The sequence below is a fragment of the Diplotaxodon limnothrissa genome, linkage group LG7 (genome assembly GCF_057381915.1).
Source record: "Diplotaxodon limnothrissa isolate DT_005_m linkage group LG7, D_limnothrissa_male_GT1.1, whole genome shotgun sequence".
In the NCBI taxonomy this organism is placed as follows: domain Eukaryota; kingdom Metazoa; phylum Chordata; class Actinopteri; order Cichliformes; family Cichlidae; genus Diplotaxodon; species Diplotaxodon limnothrissa.
Window position 1 is genome coordinate 19998524 of NC_140602.1, and position 20227 is coordinate 20018750.

The window sequence follows — 20227 nt, forward strand, 5'->3', positions numbered from 1 at the left end:
TACAGGTACCTGTTATTTATACATTTTGATGTATTTTTTTTTTTAAATGAGAACAATAAATCTGAGAAAAGGTTCTATGAGGTAAAGCAGGGATGTCAAACTCCTTTTACATCATGGGCCACATGCGGCCCACTTTGATGTTAAGTTGGTCCGAACCAGCGATACTCCACTCCTTCTGTCAGTGTAAAGACATTTGACTACACATTTAATCCCAATTACTATAAGAAAAAGAAGTGCAATTTTTAATTTTTCTACGTGATAAAGAACTGTAGCTGTTGGAAATGAGAGAAATCGGTCAGTGCAAATAAATAAATGTGTAAAAATTACAGAAAAAGCTTCTGGTGGCTCATTTACCCCCCGCGCCCTTGTAATTACAAAACTGAAGGTTTTTGTTAATTCATAGAAAATGCCTTGTTTTATTTTTATTTTTACTCATTTAAAAAAAAAAAGTTGAGTGAGAAAACAGGAACCTTTTTGTTTTGATCTTTGTTTATCTGTTACATTATTACCAGTGTCTTATAATTGGCAATAAGGGAGATCTTCATAAGGGGAAATGCTATGTCCTCTTTCACATATCCCAAAGCCATCCAGTGGGCCAGATTGAGTCTTTGCCAGGCCAATTCTGGCCCCAGAGCCTTATATTTGATGCCCCTGCTGTAAAGGATGACTACGTAGCTTAATGATGGCACATGCAGCAGGTGAACGACAGCTTAAGGAGGAACATGTCTGAAACATGTTTGTTTTTCTTTGTAGATCTCAACTGATGTTCAAATAAATACAATAGTAAAGAAATAAGGAGTGTGAAATGTATTGGGCCAAAATCTTTTAAGTGTCACTCCACCTGGTAGTGTAGTCTTCATTTAAAAAAAATCTCTCCTTAATAGCAAACGCAGTATCGCAATGGTACAAATGAGCAAAAAAATGGCAACTGCAGTATTAGAAGTAACAGCCGAAAGTCAGCAGAAGGAAACCCATTTTTCCCACCCATTTCACTGGGAGGTGTGGAAAAGTGAATGGCTGAGTCTGGCTAAGTTAAAAGCGTGCGTGGAACAGAGCTGGAATGATTCATATTTACAGCAGCCTTTAGGTTTTTGGGGGGGGGGGGGGTAAACACTGTACAGGTGTTCAGCCAAACACACTTAACCAATGTCTTGTGTTTCAGATTATTTACATTTTCACATTATTAAATATTGTGCATTAGTTAGTAACAGCAGTCCTGAGATGTCGTCATCTCATTCGAGAGTCCAGGTTTACAGGGTTTGCCCCCCGAAACACAGCTAAGGATGGCTTCCACGAGAATTAAAAAAACAATAATAACAGTAATCATTAACAGCTACTCTTATGATTGTTTCCTTTTCAATATTTAAAAAAAGGGAGAGAGAGAGATCACCCTGATTGAGGATAATCAGGGTGAAACTGAGACAGATCAGGTTTTGATCTGAGCAGAAACAAAAGCACTTTTAAAAGGAGAACAAGGAATGAGGTAAAACTGCACATGTGAAGTTTTAAAAGGTCAAGGCAGGGTTGTGTTTCAGCGATGGCTGCGGTTTCGTAGCTTGGCTAGTTCTGCTTGTTTCCATACATGAGGGGAATGATGTAGACAGAGATGTCATCTCCGGAGCCTAATCTGTCGTTGGCTATCCTCCAGCCTCGATCCTTCAGCACCCCCCTCGCTCTCATTATGAGGTCTTGAGCTGCCATCGTGTACCTGAGGGAACGAAAGTGAGAAGTAGTTACGGTGTCAGCATCACACGGCGATATTCAATTAGATAATGATCAGAACAGGGAATAATGGCAACGTGCAGCCATTGAATAAATGCCTCTGCCCACAGTCAGAAGAAAACAAACAAAAATTAAAAAAGTAAAACCATTGAGGAAATAATCAGGGAATCCTGTTAATGAGCTGCTCTTTGACATCATTATCTGAATGTTTGGAAATTTGCGTAATCGTGAGAAGATAACCACGTTCACCCTCTCCAAACAAGACAGAGGTGAGAGGAAGTTCAGGCCTGTCTGCGACTGCAGCTGTGTGGGATGGGTGAACATGCCTGTGCTGATCGTCAGGGTCGCAGTTTGCCAGGAAACAGCCGACCGATTCAGCCACTTCCTGGTTGGAGAGGACGTCCCACAGTCCGTCAGTTCCCAGCACCAGAACGTCATCGGCTCCATGCTCACACTGTGCTAAAGGATAAACTCTGACCTGAAGTTAGAAAAAAAAAAAGAGAAGCAAGAATTGTAAAACTTTGCTGTTTGTACAAACCTTGTACACCCGTTACATATTTATAGACAGAAAATATTGTATAGATGGATTGTGCATTTTAGCCGTGTTTAACCTGAAAAAGCTGCTGCAACGCACTTTATAATGTGCTGCACATTCATCTGTTCAACATGCTCACTCTGTAATTAATGGACAGCAGTCTTAAGCCTTAGCCATGGCCTCCTAGTGGTTATCTTTAATCTTGAAAGGGTAAACTGATCCAGATTATATTCTAATACCAGGGTGGTGAATCTGAATTACAGCAATAAGAGCATTTAATAATTTCAAGACGGGATGCAACTTTAATACTTCAAAACTAACAGAGCAGAGGATTTGCTCTGTACACAAGGCTCAGAGTGAATCCTGGAAGTTCATCTCTGTAACTGATGGCTCAGCTGATACTCTATCACACAACATACTGCCTGTCAGAGGTGGGAAGCAATGAAGCACAGACACTTTATTACTGTACTCGAGCAAAATTGTCAGGTAACTGTATTTCAGTGTTTATTTTTCTGACAACTTTTTACTTTTACTCCCCACATTTTAACACAATTACCTCTGTTTTTTACTCCTTGCATATTCATGTACAGGCATGTTATTTTTTGGTTCATGCATTTTCGGGGAGTCATTGTTTTGTATTTGTCATTGGTGCTTATTGCATAGGATTCACTGCAAATCTTACTGTGCACATGATTCATTACATTATACTCAGGGGTTAATATGTTATAATATGTTAATAAGTTGTGATTGCAGAATACAGCACCTAAGTATGTATACTCCTGCTTAACTGACAAATGTATGTACTTCTGCCACCCGTCTTGGCTGTTTCATACAGGACATGTAGCTTCGGCACCTCTGCAGGCTGCTCTGCAACCCGCCTCAATCCCAGCTGTTTTTCTTTCTTCCTGTATCTGATTTAATCTGGGTTGTATCTGTTGTCACTGACGCCTCTCCTTTTCTGTGCTGCTACTCTCCCTGCTCCTGGCTTTCAGTGTTACAATGCTTTCCCACAATGCAATACAGAAGGCAAGCAGAGGAGAAGCTGGAAATGGCGTAATAATGAAACATCCGATTAAAGTACACCATCTTAGTGGTAAATGGACTGGTTTATCTATAGCACTTTTCTACTTTACTTGAGCACTCAAAGTGCTTCTTGCTTCAAGCCTCATCCACCCGCATTCATACAAGCAATTTTTCTACGCCTAAGTGCTTTCTATGTCTAACATTAACACTCAGAGGGTAACTCAGGATTTACTACCTTGCCCAAGGGTACTTTTTCCATGCAGAGTGGAGGAGTCAGGGATCAAACCACTAACCTTCTGATTAGAAGATGACCTGCTCCATCTCCTGAGTATACTATAATGTTTGCTAATGGGTCACTAACCAATGACTTAAGAAAAAATGGATTACTGAACTGCTCCCGAGTGGAGCCACGCTGGCCATCTTTTACACAGTCACTGGTACTGTTCAAAGATTTGACAGCTTAGAAACCAAAATTTTCATCTATCATTAGCGCTACATGCCAAGTCAAGGGATTTCCAATTTCATTGTTGTGCTTCAAGCAATTCTGGACCAGAGTGCTGGACCACCCAACATTTTTATTGACATAAGCTACTGAGATTATAAGAAGAAGAAAAAAAAAAATCAATGGCAGCCACAGAACACAATGTAAACTGTTTTGTGGATTACCTGTACTGTAACAAGTCTCTTAGTGTGGATATCTCTACATGAATCTCTCAAAATATCAGAAGAAAAATTACTAGGATGATCTTTCCATTTAATCTCTACTTTCTTAACACATCCGCCTCCATATACTTGTCTAAACAATGTTGATGGTCTCAATCCTTCAAAGATATTCTGAAGCAGGGAAACTCGTGTTACTGTGGCAACTCTGGTGAGGCACAGTCTTTTAAATTACTATGGGCGAACAGAAGCATACTCTGAAACAGCAGGCAAAAATAATACCCAGTGGCCTTGGATGGCTTTTGTTTGGTTGCTTCAAGTAATTCTTTTGCTACTGTGGAGGCGTTGCCTATTCACAGCAGGCACACCAACTTAGGCTACTTTAAAAACAGAACACCACACGCAAGCAGGGAGAGTCACTGTAAGATTATCAAAATGAGTTGTGTGTGGATCACAAGGCTCCATGTTGTGGGGAACCTTGAGATGAACAGTAAGTCAGGCTTTGAAAGAGAGAAACACAGCGAGACTATCAATCTATGAGGCAGCATTCCTATAGTATGTCAAGAAAAGGGAAGGACCTGATCCTCTGATTTTTACTCAAATACCCAAATTCTATGTCAAAATGACTCAAACTGCCAAGGTCAGCCTGTTTTATTTATTTTTTATTCACAACCTGAGAGAAGTCTGTAATTCTAACTTGACAGTGTGCAGGGAAAACATGTCCCCGCAGGACGTTTTCACATTCCCTGCAGGGCACTCTCCCACACATTTCTTTGAACATATAAACTAGTGGATGTCAAAATAAGTCAATATCAGGAAAAAATTCTTCTTTTTGAATGCTTGTATATCTCCTGTGAGAGGCCAGTGGTCTATCCAAGGTGTACCCTGCCTCTCACCCTATGACTGGGATAGGCTACCCTGAATTAGCTGAAAAACCTGAAGACGGCGAATGGGTTTATTAAAGCCTAAGTTACTTTGACAGTGACCTTCAGTTTGTGTGTATTTTGGGGTTCATCTTCCTATAATACACCACAGATTCTCTATGGGGTTGGGGGTCAGGTGATTTGGTTGGCCAGTCAAACGCAGTAATAATTAGTAGTAGTCCTGGCACTTTGGCAGAAACTTCACACTGGAGTTTAAAGACCTTTTTTCTCCTCAAGACTGTAGGACCTTGATTTTCCCATAAAATGCTAATTTTACTTTCATCTGAAGAGACTTTGGACCTCTGAGCTACTGAAACGCTTCTTGCTTTCCTCAGCTCATGTCAGATGCTTCTCCGGTTCAGGCATGGCTTTTTATTAGCGTTTCAGTAGCCTCTTTCCTGAAGACCATCTGTATGTGGTGGCTCTTGATCCACTGACACCATTCACTCCTTGTGAAACTCTCCCAGTTTGTTGAATTTACTTTTCTTAACAATTCTCTGAAGGCTGCAGTCATCACTGTTCTTTGTGCACAGCACTCTGACAACAGTCATGCCTTTCATAGTGACCCTCTGTGACTTCACCCTTAAGCCGATGTTTAATTGTATTGTTATTATTTTTCTTCAAAAGAGGCTATTATGGCCCCTTAATGCTCAGGAATACCACGTCTTTCATATAGAAATCATGTTTTTATGCTCTATCTGGAAAAACCTTGACTTCACTCATCTTATAGGAACATCAAAAAAAGGAGGCTGAACTATGACTGAACTTTGAGTGCAATGAATTAAAGATCAAGAGAATGTGCAGGTTTTCATGACTACTGCAATCATTTGCACTGCAGGGACCATCAACGCACACGTTGACCACACAGTTCACAGTCCCTCCTGTTACTGGCTATCAGCGGTTACCTCTGCGCTCTCGTTATATCAGGCGGCTGACACAACGAGGGTAATATAAAACTAAAGAGCCCCTCTAAAACACTAATGTTAACATACTGCCACTCTTGTTCTGACTTTTCCTTTTATTCCGTTTTCTCTCCTCCCCTCCTGACACATGCTCAAATGCAAAGGATTTTAAACCCTAACCCAGACTTTGGCTCCCTTCCCCAGAATAACTTAACATATCTCTCAGATTTTAGTCATTCAGCAGCTACGCAGCAACAAGGCCAAAAAGGAGTAGGCACAGATTTCCTCACTAACAGTCCAAGCGATGTATGTGCCACAAGAGTGCTCTGCTTTCATCATTCTGTATTTGTGTACCCACACACCCACTGTTTTATAGCAACAACTTTATGTAACCTGACGGAGGATAGATGCTGTGAAGTGACCGATGAAGGTGACTCTTTGAGAAGAGTGAGAAGGTAAAAAACAATTACATTACAACTGCTAACATCCAGGTTTTTCTTCTTCTGCTTTGTGACAGACGATGTAATCATTGCATTTGATGCAGTCATGTGAAAAAGTGTAACCCACAGAAATTGTTCCTATTAAGGCAGGTTATAAACTCAAGTGAATAGCACACAAAATTCATATTTTGTAGACGATTTAGATTTTTTAAGTGGCTTTAAAAATAAGTAGGTACATTTTCAGATTTGTTGCCATAGATTCAAACATCCTAAAGTGTGGTAGATGAATCCAAGATACTGTCTGGCCACAGTAACATTAGACCTGATTGGTGAGACATGGGCAGCTCTGTGGGAGAAAAACCTCATACAAGCTATAAAGGACACTGACAGAAATGTTGTATTTTGGAAGTTGCTTCGCTGCCTCAGATACTGGGCACATTGCAGTCATTGATTCAAATATGTATTCCGCACCATATCTAAGAGTGTTAGGAGATAACACAAGGCCATCTGAAGAGCAAGGTTTGCAATTTCATTAAAAGAGCACCTCTCTAACTGTTGAGCACAAGGAGTGAGGATCGATAAAGCCTTCAACTTGTGCTGAGGCCAGTGGCCGGGGGAAGCGTTTTAGTTTAGGGAAGAATAGATTCAACTGAATAGCAGCTGTTTCAAAAAGAAAACCACCTGTGAAAAAAAGAGAGAAACTGAAGATGAAAGAGGATATGATAAGATAAGATAAGATAAGATAAGATAAGATAAGATAAGATAAGATAACTCTTTATTGTCATTGCACAGTCATACATAGTACAGTAGTACAATGAAATTGGAAAAACTGTCCTACGTCGGCACTACATATAACACAACACGACACGATATGACACATCACAACGTAACAAACAACACAACACAGTATATTAACTTAGTATAAAAAAGAAGAATAAGTGTATGTGTATTGCACACTGTTATTATTGCACATTAATTATTATTGCACCTTGTTATAAATATAAATATTATTGTTATCGTTTTAAACATTGTTACCTCCCCCTAAAAAGTCCAGGGAGGTATCCAGTCAGGTCAGCTATTTACATTGATCAGGGCTATTGCCCTGTTGTAAAAGCTGTCCTTGAGTCTATTTGTTCGGGACCTCAGCAGCCTGAACCTCCTGCCAGACGGCAGCAGCTTAAACACCCGGTGTCCTGGGTGTGTGCAGTCCCGTAGGATGCTGCGTGCCCTCTTGAGACAGCGAGTGCTGTACAGGTCCTTCAGGGAGGGAAGAGGATGTCCAATGATTTTTTGGGCCATGTTGATGACCCTCTGGAGTGCCTGATGCAAAACAAACCTCAAATGCCACAAAAGCTTAAGGCATTCAAGTTTGAAGGTTTCACTGTGGCCCCATAGTCCTCCAAAACGCACATTATCGGAAACCTTTATATATGTCGTACATACAAAACGGCCCAAGAGTTTCAGAGAATTAGTATCCTATAGATAAGAACTGCAGGAGAAAATCCACAGAAAGAACTGAAAGACTGCTGTTTACAAAATGCTTTTGTAATCTGTAATAGTTTGCCAAAGGAGGCCGTGCAGTGTGTGGCCAGTCTTTGCTCTTACTTTCTTATTTTGAAACTAAAAACGATGGAAACAAAAGTAGTGCGCTCACCGTCTCGGCTATTTTTGCATATTTGCTGTGGTTGTGTTTGTTAATATCATCGTTATCTATAGTCAGTATTTCAACGATTGTCAAATGTCTGGTTGCTCAGACAAGCCATAAAAGCCAACAACCTCCCATGGGATGTACTTATTTTTTCACATGACTGCATATCCTTGAGAGCCTAGAGGGTGGTAGAGCCTGTTCTTGTCAATACTTGGCGAGAGGCCCAAACCCACTGGACAGGTCGAACAGAAAAGACTCTGAATCCTTTTTCCTTCTTTGCTGTAAGGCAAAAATTCTAACAACATGACCAAGGCAGACATAGAGAAGGACACAAAAATGTAAAACTGGAGCGTACCTCTGGGCAGCAGGACAGGAAGGGCTTAATGTAAATGTTGGAGTCGTGCACTTTGAGACTGTGGTCTCCGAGGCCTCTCGTTACCCCGATGGTCGCCAGCACGCGAGCCTGGAAAAGATCAGAGGCATTTAAAGCACAGCCTCCGTATGAGTCAAACAAAGCAGCAACAAACTCTACGAAAGGCATTTTCATTTCTGCCCATGACTGATCGTCTTATAATGAGTGAGAGCTTATGTAGATGTTATCTAGAAGGCCACCGTGGAAGCCTTTTTAAACTCGGGTCTCCATTTTGAAGCTTGGTCATCATTTCTGCTCTTCGTCACAGACTGCAGAGATCGGAGAACCTGACGACACCATGACTGGTGAACAGTTTAGAAACGAGCCAGAGGTTTTGATTATTTGAATCGCTTTGCTTTTAGGAAAATCTTACATCTAAAATCTTGCATAAACCACCATGTGTAGAGCAGGTCGCACATAAACCAGGAAGATAGATGTCAACAACATCAGCCTGTGGTAATAATTCTACCATTCATTATAATTTTTCCAAATATTTGGAACATGTGGTTAACATTTGGGTTTGTTTAATTATGTCTGTGGGTTTTAGACTTCAGGCACTGACTGCAAAGTATTAAAAACAGCCCTTAGATTTTAAATTATGTTAGTTTGCTAAATTACTTTTGAGCCTCTGAAAATGTGGGATTCTGTATAAAAAGAGTAAATGTAGCACTTTGGATCAATCCACTGAGAGACAGACAGCCATTAGGCATCTAGAGCCAATTCAGAAAAACTAGTTAAACTAACTACATGTCAGAGAGAACATGCCTCACAGCAACAGATGGTGGGTTCAAACCCAGGACCTTGTTGCTGTGAGGTATCAGTGCTAACCACTGTACCACCGTGCTACGCTTTTCCCCCCCCTCTTTAAATCCTGCAATTAAAGCTGAAAGTCTGCACTTCAATCACATACTGATTGTTTGATCTTCCCTGAAGCTGATTCATATTGTCTGGAAATCTCTACTGTACAGAGAAAGAACTTTTAGGCACGAGCACAAGAGGAGCCGAGTAGGACTGAGCTTGGATCAGTATGCAGAACGACGCAGGGAGAGTGTTTTAAAGTGGTGGAAAGGTTCCTCCAGCAGAGAAAGGGGTAAAACATCCTGGGATTAATTGTAGAGTGCCGGTGCCCAGAGGGCGGCGCACCAGGGGCTTTGAAGTGTTCTGGCGTTCCTCTCTCTCACTCTATCTAGCCATCCATCTCCGCTCCTCACTTCAAAGGGAGAGGACACGACGTGGGCACCGGCAGCTGCGCCGGGGTGAGTCTGAATGCGGTTGTGGGCACATAGAATACTGTAGGGGTGACATCTTTCCCCTGCTGTCAGTCAAACTCAAATCTATTTTCTGTACGTATGGAAGTGAAAACTGGGGAAGAGCACGGCGAGAGCATATTCGGGTCTATCACACTGCTCCTTTGACCTTTTCAAGTCAAAAAAAGAGAGAAAGGCTCCTACACACCACTGCATGTACAGTGTAACTGAATGAGGGGGAAACTCTTGACCTTTTGTTTTGTGTCATTTCCCTTTTTTCAGCGTTGACAAGATTTTGTTAGTACAAGTCAGTGTTTCAGTATTGATATATTCAGTTAGCATATGTTACCTTTCATCAGATCCATCTAACACACGACTCAGATAGGACCATCACATTAGACCTCTGCCTATTTTGTTTTTGTTTTTGTTTTTTAAATTGGCTGAAAAACATAATAATAAGTCCTTGGAGAGCTCGTTTGTGCTACAGGTTGTGCAGGATTCAAAAAGGCCAGGAATGTCTCTACACAGCGATTTGGGTGATGTGAGGTCGGGTGTACCAATGATGCCCCGGTGAGCTTTGATTACATGCATGGCACATGAGGCTGTGGAAGCACTTCTTACCTTCTTCCCTTCACCGTAGATCAGGGGAAACTTTAGGTCATCTTCCTCTATGGTTTTATATGCCCTGTGCAAAGAATACAGAACACGTTAATGTTTTTTTTTCTTCCTGTTTATAGCAGGCTGCACACACACATGCCCTAGAGATACTTCACTTCCATACCCCCACCCCCTCTCCTTCCCACAGGCCCTGCTGCTGACATGAGGGGACTGGCACAGAGAGAGAAAAGGCAGAGTTAAAAATTCACACAAACACACAGAGATCCTTAGCTTAATTCTCTCACTTTCTTTTCCCCCCCGTTTCTAACTGATCCTGTGAAGGTATCCCTAGCGACAAAGAAGACGCCTGCACGAGACAGTCTAGGTGCACTGTTGGTTTTCTGCAACTGTCTGTGGCGCCTGCGCATGTACGCCTCTGAAGGTCTGAAAGTAAAGCAGCTAAAATGATGCAAGAGAATCCACACTTTCCATTCTCCTGTTCTCAGAGCACTCTTTAAACTCCCCACGCGAACTAATGAATAATTTACCATCTTCACACTGGGACTAGACAGAGCTGCGCTGTGAGGAGGAAGACTGTACAATGCTCGCTGTATTCATCTCAGATCTAAGCGATACACTTTTCACCTTTACAATTCGGAAAGTCGAAGTGAAGAAACCCAGCACTCTTGCTCCTGGTGCGTGTGCTCCTATTCATCTGCGAGCAGCTGTACTTCACAGGAGCAGCTGTGTAACTTTACTGTACCAGATACATAACAAAACCCAGCCAATTTCCACGAGAGCTGCCAGGTCAGAGTTTTCCATTCAGAACTCGCACCAGGTGCTGTGAATAAAATTCTGGCTCTTGAGCGAGCGCTGACTTGGTTGAAAATACAATTAGAAACACAGGTTTCTCTTTATTTTAGCTGTCAGATCACAGGGAGCGAGGAAAAGAATATTCAGAATGGTCATAAAAGTGGCCTAACGTGGATCGGGGGATGCTTTTCATGTAGGGAAATTTCCTGAAAATAAATGTTTAGTTTGAAAAGCTGCTAAAAAGACAAATGTTTCATTTGTGAATGTGACCCAAGTCTGCCCAGCACACCACAGTCCATGTACTTCAGATTAGCGGGGACCAGGATGGTTTCTACATTACTGCTGGTTTCACTCAGAGAGACCATATGTTTCCACCTTAGGCGAGCGCTACACTGCTGCACTCAGCACTTTTTTTTTTTTTTTTTTAACTGTGAAAGCAAGAACTATCACAGAGAACACAGCCCACAAACACAGGAATACAGTCTAGAGCCTCATCTAAGCGAGGAGAGCTGTATTACCAAATAAGAGCCTTCAGAAGGATTTCCTCATCAGTTTCTTAGATCTAAAATAGCACGACCGATGATACGAAACTTAAAACCATCTACCAAGACAGGGTTCACTGTTTTTGTTAGGAAAAAAAAGAAAGAAAGAAGAAGAGGTGCTACTTCTGCTGTGTCACTCAAAACTTCTTTTGTTTTACCCTTTCACCTTCAAGATTTGTTAAATCTCCTGAAAAAAACAACAAAACTACGACACGGAGACACGCATTCCTGTCATTATTTCAAAGATGTCTTGGATAAAATCCCCAGAGCCTGCTGTCAGGGACGGCCTCCCCCTCGAGACGAGTGTTTACAGCGAATCCAGCCTGTCTGACTCGAGATAACAAGAGTGTGACAGGATGAGAAAGATACACATTAATCCTGTTATGATACCTGCTCCTTGCTCTGGGACACTGAGTTCTAAAAACAGCAAAGAAAGTTGCTCAAGGGCCGCGCTGTTTCACCGGTCACATCCCTGTGGTCACATCCTCACATCCCCTGAGCTTCCCAGCTCAGGGGATGTTAGAGGTGGGCGAATGGAACCAGATATCGACATTATCAATACTACCGCTGGAATTGGTATCAGATCAATTGGGCACGTCTATTTTATTTATAACCTACAGTAAAGTGCTGTAGAGGCAGGTGCATTTACACTCCAGATCTTCAAAACCCCAAATCAAAATACATGAAACGTAAAGTAAAAATAAAAAGAGGGATTTATTGGTGAAAATGGGTTCAGAATTGGCAAATTAATGATGATTCATCTCATAAATCTCCCCTAAATGACCTGCCTTTTATTGACCCTGTATTTACTTGGCATTGGTTCAGTATGAAACTTTGCAGTATTGTAAAGCACCGCAGGATGTTTGGTTGCTTGATACATTGCAGCATGTGACTAAAAGGGGGGCGGGTACACCAGGGAAAGAGGGCAGAAGGGGTTGTATCATGTTTTCCCTGCAGGTGACTAAAAGGTGGACAGGAGGGAAGAAGGTGGTGTCACCTCCGCCCGCTGCAAAGAGGGGGTGACAGAAAAACATTGGCAGTGCATGCACCGCGTCATAACTCGCTTGCACACTGCTATATATACACACCTGTCAACAGATACTGAGGTGACATTGTAACGGGCCGTGTCAGCACTGGATGAGTCACACAAATTAGTGCAATTGACAGTTGGTTTTTAAAAAAAAAACAATTTTTTTGGTCAACCTTGATAGATTGAGTGGTGCTTTCAAGAGCAAAGCAAGGCCAGAGAAAATGGCAGTGACCCAGCGACTCCTCTAATGCAAGCTGTAGGCATCAGTCATACCAATACAAAGCCATAATGGAAAAAGAAAGAAGGAGCAGATGGAGGGCTGGAAGACAGAGAGATTCCAGGCGGGCGAAATTAATACAGCACTTTGTGAAGTTTTCAGCACTATGGCTGTTTAGACGCATCGCACGCTATAATCAGGGAGATATCTAATCAGCCCCCAAATTCATTCATTCTGCAGCTTGACAACAACCCAAAACATGCATCCACAGTCATGAAGAACCATCTCTAGCAACAAGGAGGCCTGCAACAGATGGTCTGGCCCCCACAGAGCCCCGATCTCAGCGTCTTGGAGTCAGTGTGGGATTACATGAAGAGAGAGAAGCAGATGAGACGAGGCGCGTTTTCCCGAGATGCCTGGAAAAATCTATTTGCCAAGTACCTTGAAAAAAGTGTTTGCCCACAAGAACCTGGTATTGTTTTCAAGGCTGACCATGGTATTTTCTTTTTCTTCTTACATACAACACTCTGTAAGAAGAAAAGTATACCTTAAAGACTTTTGAGTGAATGCCACTGATACGACTGTTTGTGCTTCACAACCATTCACTGTCATCCATCCCTTCCCTCCTTTGTGACCAACACAACATACCAATCATCCTTCCTTCATCTGTTTATCAATTTTTACATCTTACCTCAATCCACTTACTTCTTTTTCCTTACTCCAGTCACCCACCCCTCTTCCCCAACCTCCTTCCCTCCCTCCACCTGCCCGCCTGCGTTACCGCAGCTTCTACATTACGGCGAACACGGCCGACTGCTCAACATCCATCATTCTGGGCAAATAACACAGCCTTCCATGCCGGCCAATGACCACTATTACAGCCGACAATGCCAACGCCAGAACCTCAATCTGGTCCAACTGGCCGAGGGAGGGGAGGTAAAGAAAGCAAGGGAGGGAGACAGAGAGGTGGGCTGCAGGCCTGTATGCCTTCATTAGACTGCAGCCTTGATCACGGATGCCTTTGAGGGAATTGGACGCCAGCGTACGCCTACGCGCTCACAGCATGTGGGCACACAGGCTGCACATACACATATACATGCACAGACAGAAAGCTGAAGAAAGATTAAAAAAAAAAAAAAAAAAAAGATCCTCTCTCCCTATACAGCATATAATCTGCACCTATAGACGATGACACAGTTAAGTCAGAGCCATGCACTTCAGATCAATTAGCTACAGCAGCTGACAGGGTACTAATTTAAGACCCAGACTTAGTCCGGGTGAAATTGAGCCATAACTGGGTTATGGGTAGAACCTGATTAAAAATACATCACAGGCTGTCTCTGCTGCTCAGACAGTAAGCAGGCAGACTGAGTGAGAGTTTTGGGCCCAATAAGAAGTGCAGCCACTGACTGACCTACATCTGCTTGAACTGAGCAGAGCCATAAAACACAACTGCATGCAGGTGGAGTCAAAAAAATATATCCTGCTCAACTCTCGTCAGTCACCCACTTCATCCTCAGTTCACGCTTTCCTTCGATAGAAGTGTCTCTCCTGTAAATGCATCTGCATAGCAATACTTGTAGTTTTCTAGAAACAACACAAAACATAAAACACACAATAATTAGCTCTGCCAGTCATTGCATGGATTCTGCTTAGTATCTCAGCCAGCTCGGGATAGACTGCTGCCAACGTATGTCGCAGTGCAAGTGACACAAACGGCACTGAAATCCTATTTAAGAGCCCAGAGCATCCTGACTGAGATGCAGAAGTCTGATTAGAATCACATTAAAAAGCAGGCTTTCTAAACTGAAATGCCTTTTCCACTAGTTTGGGGATTTTTAATAAGGGATCATTCTACATATCAACTTAAATAATCTGTAATTATTAATAATGGATAAAAAACTGTTTTTAAAACTATATTTAACTATATTACACGCTCTCAGTGTCAGCACAGGTTACCAGTTCAATTTCCTAAAACAGTGAGTCTTTTCTAAGAATTAGTCACACCTCAAGTAGAGCACCAATACTGACTGTGGTCCACCACCACGAACCAGATACGTGAATAATAATAATAATAATGATAATAATAATACACCTGCACCTTCACTTCGAAACAAGCATCTGGTTTTGAGCGTTATATTTTTCTCATCCCCTCTCTCTTTACGTGTGTCTGTGTGTGCTTGCATGCATGAGTCATTAGTTAATAAGAATACAATCATATCCACAAACTTCATAAAAGGCTCTCTGAAGGTCTTTCAAAGATTTCCTTTGGATATTGGCTGCTTTGTCACTCGTTTTCAACCCCATCCTTGTACCTGAGCATTTTTGGAAGAATGTTTTTTTCCCCTTGTTAAACTGACTTATGAATTATTCAACCTTTAAAAGCGGTCAAATCGTTATCAGGATGTAAGGAGGAAGTCAGCTGAGAGGTACAACAGTGAGTGTCTGTAGCCAACTGTAAAACATGGCAGAGGCTCGGTCATGGTTTTTGACTTGTCTAGATTTTGATTCGCAATGCAACACCATTCGGAAAGCATCTGATTGGCTGAATTTATCAGCGTGGCAATGAACCCAAACACACCGTCAATGCTGTAAAATCATACATGAATAGCAAATCTCATAGGCTAGCCTAAGCAGAATGGAGAGCTCAATATTATTAATATAAGGAGTGTTGTGATTGCACGTATTTTTAATAAATCTGTAACTCAATTTCCTTTTTTTTTCCATTTATAGAGCTTTGCACTGTTCTATATGTTTAGTTTTGTAATCCATATTGTGTTAAGTTACCTGGGTAAATATGCTAAATTAGCTGTTTAATCGTAAAGGTAGCGATGAAGACCTTACTTTATTTCTGAGTGTTTTTGAATTGCGGTAATGCTAGTTTAATAGATTGCCATGGCTGGAAAAAGTAAAAACAAAAGGTGAAGATTCAGCAACGATAACTAAAAGCTTTAGTGGTCCTACAAAATTAAATGATCTATCCTTGAACCCATTTCTACATAAAGAAAATGTAAACACAATGTTTATATAATATAACCTTCCCTGCCTCCGTTTCTCTGGTGCCCTGGTCTCAGCTTTTTCTGTTAGTCACTTCTTAGTTTTTATACATTTTTTTCTATTTCCCTCCTTTTCTCTCCATCTGTACACTTTTTATTTTTCTCTTTACTTTAGGACACAGGGCAAGGTCTTTGCTTTGCCCACTAACACACAAAAGAAGAAATACGAAGGACAGTTCCTGACCTCTTTATGACAACTGATGACTTGAATGACTTTTTAAAAGTAAAGTTTCTTCTCCCCATTGTGGCCATTGTGTTAATAGTTAAGTACTGAGTGCTAATGAACTGAATTACTCGGTGAATGGGACACAGATGAATTTCTTTATAGGGTACATAAATGCATTCAACGAGATATGTGGCTAAATAACATCGACAGCATTTCTAACAAATGTGAAGGACTTGAGTGCAGAAACCAAAATGTTATCCTCCCAGGTGGATACTGGACACTGACATACATTCAATCAGCAGTAATTTAGTCAAGAAAAAAAAAAGAAAAAAAAAAAGTATTAGTTAACCCACCATCCTGACATGGTGAAGTCACGATACAGCATCCTCTTCCCCACCTCCTTCCTCTGGACTCTCCTTGGGAATTCCAGATGTGTAAACTCATTCCCTAATAAGTGGGGCTGCATGTAGGCCTGTGATATGAAAAGAGAAAAAAAAAACAGAAAGAGAAGAAGATTGACGCGCCCTAGGGATAGGAAAAACAATTCCATAGTCTATTAAGCTGGCACAGAGAGCAGGCCGTGTAAGAGAGACAGAGCTAAGCATAGCTGGTGTCTCAACAGGAGGGGAGGCCAGCTCTGCTAATATCTGACAGCTGTGCTTGCTAGAAAGGAGCTGAGAAAGTTTCTTTCTTACCAAGAACTGCAGTCGCTGCCTCTCTGACTCTGGTGTGAACTCTGCTGACATGGGAATGACTTCCCCAGACCGGATAATGATAGCTCTGAGGGAGAGGAGCAGACAAAGCAAAACTCTATTCATCCAGGAAGGGACACAGTTGTTCCTGTAGGCTAAAGGGCACGAGAAGGTGAGCGAGAAACACAGAGACGAAAACAAAGAAGATTCTACAGTCTGCTACAGCAGGGGAAATCACTATTTTTGAACCTCTTTCGAATTTGTTAGTTTTCTCACATACAAATAAACAACATTTTAATGAAGAGGGACGGAATATTAACCAAAAATCCAGAACAAATAAACACTTCACATAAAAGTTCTAAATTAATTTAAAATGTTATTAAGGGAAGTAAGTGTTTGATCCACTACGATCTGCTGCTACAGATTGGTTGTGCGCTTGTGTGCCACACAGATTACAATCAACCAAGCAATTAGAGATACTCCTGATTATAGCTCATTATGTCCACAGACACCTGTCCACAGAATCAGTTTAATTCATTAAAACCTCCCCTCCACTGTGGACAAGACCAATGAGCTGTTAGACCATTAACAAGAAGCTTCACGTGAAGCTGACCACTGTTGGTGTGATTATTCAGAAAAAACTCTCTCTCTCGGTCTGGAGCTCTTATGTAAGATATCACCTCATTGGGTGAAGATGATCATGAGAAAAGTGGTGGAACAGCCCAAAACTACACGGCAGGAGCTTGTAAATGAGCTGAAGGGAGTTGGACCGCAGTCACCAAAGATGACCCAAAGATTACCATCCCCATAGTCAAGCATAGAGGCGGAAGCGTTATGCTTTGTTCGTGTTTTGCTAGGGGATACTTATTTTAGTCAGTGACATACAAATCAATACGTATTTTTATGCAATGTGTTTTTTTCTGGATTTTTGGTTGATATTCTGTCTCTCCATTAAAATAAAACCAGCATAAACACCAGAGACTGTTCCTCACATCCAAGCGAGCAACCTCACAAACTCAGCAGGGGATCAAATAATCATCCCCCCCCCACTGTATCTTACATATACACTCATTGCATGTGTATCACACCTGCTGTCCCCGGCATTCCCCACATAGAGGTTGCCGAGTAAATAGACGACCACCAGCGCTGTGCAGCCACCTGAGATGTTGTAGACCGCCTTCTCCTTTTCTATCTGTAAATCCTAAAAAAAGACAAAACACACAGAGACACAGACAGATTATGATGACGAGGACACATAATCCACAACCGATCCTCTGCACACCGTCATGTTTCTAATCACCACAGCTTTGAAGAACTGTTTTTCCCCATACAGCTTAAAACTGATACTGAGAAAATATTGCCTTGATACTCAAATCCTGTCATGATGCCGTTATTAATTATAGCACCATAATGAATTCATTTATCAAGAGTGCCACAAGTCAAGGAGCAATAAAAAAATAATGGAAACCAAAAAGGACAGATGAGAAAGTTTGGAGGGGCCCACTGATTATTACACCAGCTAATTAGCCCAGATTAATTTGGTGCTAATTAAACCAAAAATGATTTGAAGAAAACCATGCCGTCAGTTCATTCATTAGATGAATAATTAAACTGTCACTGAATTAATCAAAGCACTAACGTAAATTTGAACCAAGCCGCTCAGACTGCATTTAACCCTTTTTTGTGCTCTCCGTCTGCTGGCAACGGCTCCTCTGTTTTTTTTTTTCCTTTCTTTTAAATCGCACTACAGAAGCGGGAAACGAGTGACCCCATCAGGCACCTCATTCCCATCCCGGCGTCACTATCAACAGACTGAGTGGGGCCGATAATGTTGGCAAACACATTTGCAGCAAGTCCACCCTAGCACGTTTTTCCCATGAGGGATGTCACCCCTTACTAAAGCGTATCGCCCTCTGCTCTGCCGCCGACGCCCTCCATCTGAATACAACTCTGTAAGCGTGCGAGCATTGCAGTGCGAGCAGTGTGGTTCTCTGACAGGAGACAGGAGTGGAATGCAGCGTGTGCGCACTCTGTGTGCATAACTATGTGTTCGTGTCCAGATGTAAGATGCATTAAGTGTGAATCTGAGTGCGCGTGTGTGTGGGTTGCACTCCAGCAGACACTCCTGGGGGTAGGGGGCTGAAGGAAGGGGTTGGAGGATAGGAGGGGTGAACAAATGTGTCCTTCACCCTGGATGAATTATGAATCCATAGCGAGCTATGCATATTTATCCTTGCTGTATCCAATACCTCTTGCTGCAGGCAAGTCTTCAATAATGAAAATGTCTGCATAAACATCTACACCTTTCTCCTGTGCGCCTGAGCCAGGAAGAAACAACTGAGCTTTAAACCAGAAGGCAGACCAAAAAAAGAAAGACGTAGAGCAGTTCAACGCTCATACATGCTCATCTCTTTATACCATACTACTATAAATGCTGAAGCGCTTTTTGCACAGCCCTGCATCTTTATTGTTTCCTGGAAGGAAGAAAAATACCATCAAGTAATACTGGTAGGTCTGACATCCCTGAGTGTCACATCAGTCGTGCAACATATCAACAAACTAGCCAACATACCAACAACTAAAGGGACATTAAGTGAATTAAAACAAATTTAATCGGACATTCTAACAAGGAGAGTCCAACCAGAATTAAGCAATTGTTTCCCACTTCAAAGTACAGCAAGTATACACAAAAGGTATCGTACGATTCACGCCTATATCGCATCAGACAGCTGAATCTCAACTCAGTGAAACACAACTGGGAAAACATTTCATAAAAAAAATCTTTTAGCTGTACCAACCCATCAACCAATCAGCCCATCAACCATGTTCGTTGCGGAAGATGACTAACTGGTTCTGCAGGATATCTTCCTATCCTAAGTTTTTCCTTCCCAGTGTCACCAATTGGCTGCACAGGAGGTCCTCTGACTGTTGGGGTTTTATCTGTATTATTGTCGGGTCTTTACATAAAGCAGGTTGAGGTCACTGTTGTTGTGATTTGGTGCTATATAAATAAAACTTAATTGAATTTGATATTTATGTATAGTGCGCCCATAAATAATTTGGATGTTGCTGTTTTAAAAAAAATCTTTAAGTTGCTCTAAAAGTCAAAAATAGACACGAGGTAGACTCACATTTTGTGTGACTGCATTTTCGAAGACCAAAAGTTTTTTGTGTGTTGTTCTTCCAGTCAGGAAGGCCACAGTACTGCTCAGACCAGCCTTATCATTTAGTGAGTTTACTGAATCAGTGAGAGAGCCCAAAGATATTAGGTCCAAAAGCAGGAAATGAAAAGAAATAACTCAGGACAGTCACAACAGGAAAAGAGGATTAATTTCAGGCAAGAGAGCTCTCATGATCGACAGTGTGGCAGGTAATTAACGGAATTAATCATTTTGAACTAATTAGCGACAGCAGTAACTATCAGTTGATTTTGAATGCAGAAAAAGACCTTTGGGTGAAATCTTTTTGCAAATTAGAAAAACAATCCTAGCATCAAACACACACTCACACAGCCACAAGCCTATCTGACAGGACAGGTACTATTCACTACTGCTATACTATGGCCATATGAAAAACAATGTTTTCAAATGACTGTATGCAGG

General features: G+C 41.7%; 1 protein-coding gene across 1 annotated transcript in view; it reads right to left on the reverse strand.

The window, feature by feature from the left end:
* Positions 1 to 1460: 1460 nt before the first annotated feature.
* The window catches only part of ppm1h (protein phosphatase, Mg2+/Mn2+ dependent, 1H), a 45723-nt gene continuing 26956 nt past the window's right edge, over positions 1461 to 20227 (reverse strand). Inside the window, exons 4-10 of the mRNA XM_085359413.1 lie at positions 17714 to 17826; positions 16629 to 16713; positions 16287 to 16405; positions 10134 to 10197; positions 8209 to 8316; positions 2049 to 2200; positions 1461 to 1708 (exon numbers count right to left, since the gene is read on the reverse strand). Coding sequence (XP_085215539.1) covers positions 1561 to 1708; positions 2049 to 2200; positions 8209 to 8316; positions 10134 to 10197; positions 16287 to 16405; positions 16629 to 16713; positions 17714 to 17826 — 789 coding nt within the window. The 3' untranslated portion in view covers positions 1461 to 1560. The remainder of the gene's footprint in view (positions 1709 to 2048; positions 2201 to 8208; positions 8317 to 10133; positions 10198 to 16286; positions 16406 to 16628; positions 16714 to 17713; positions 17827 to 20227) is intronic.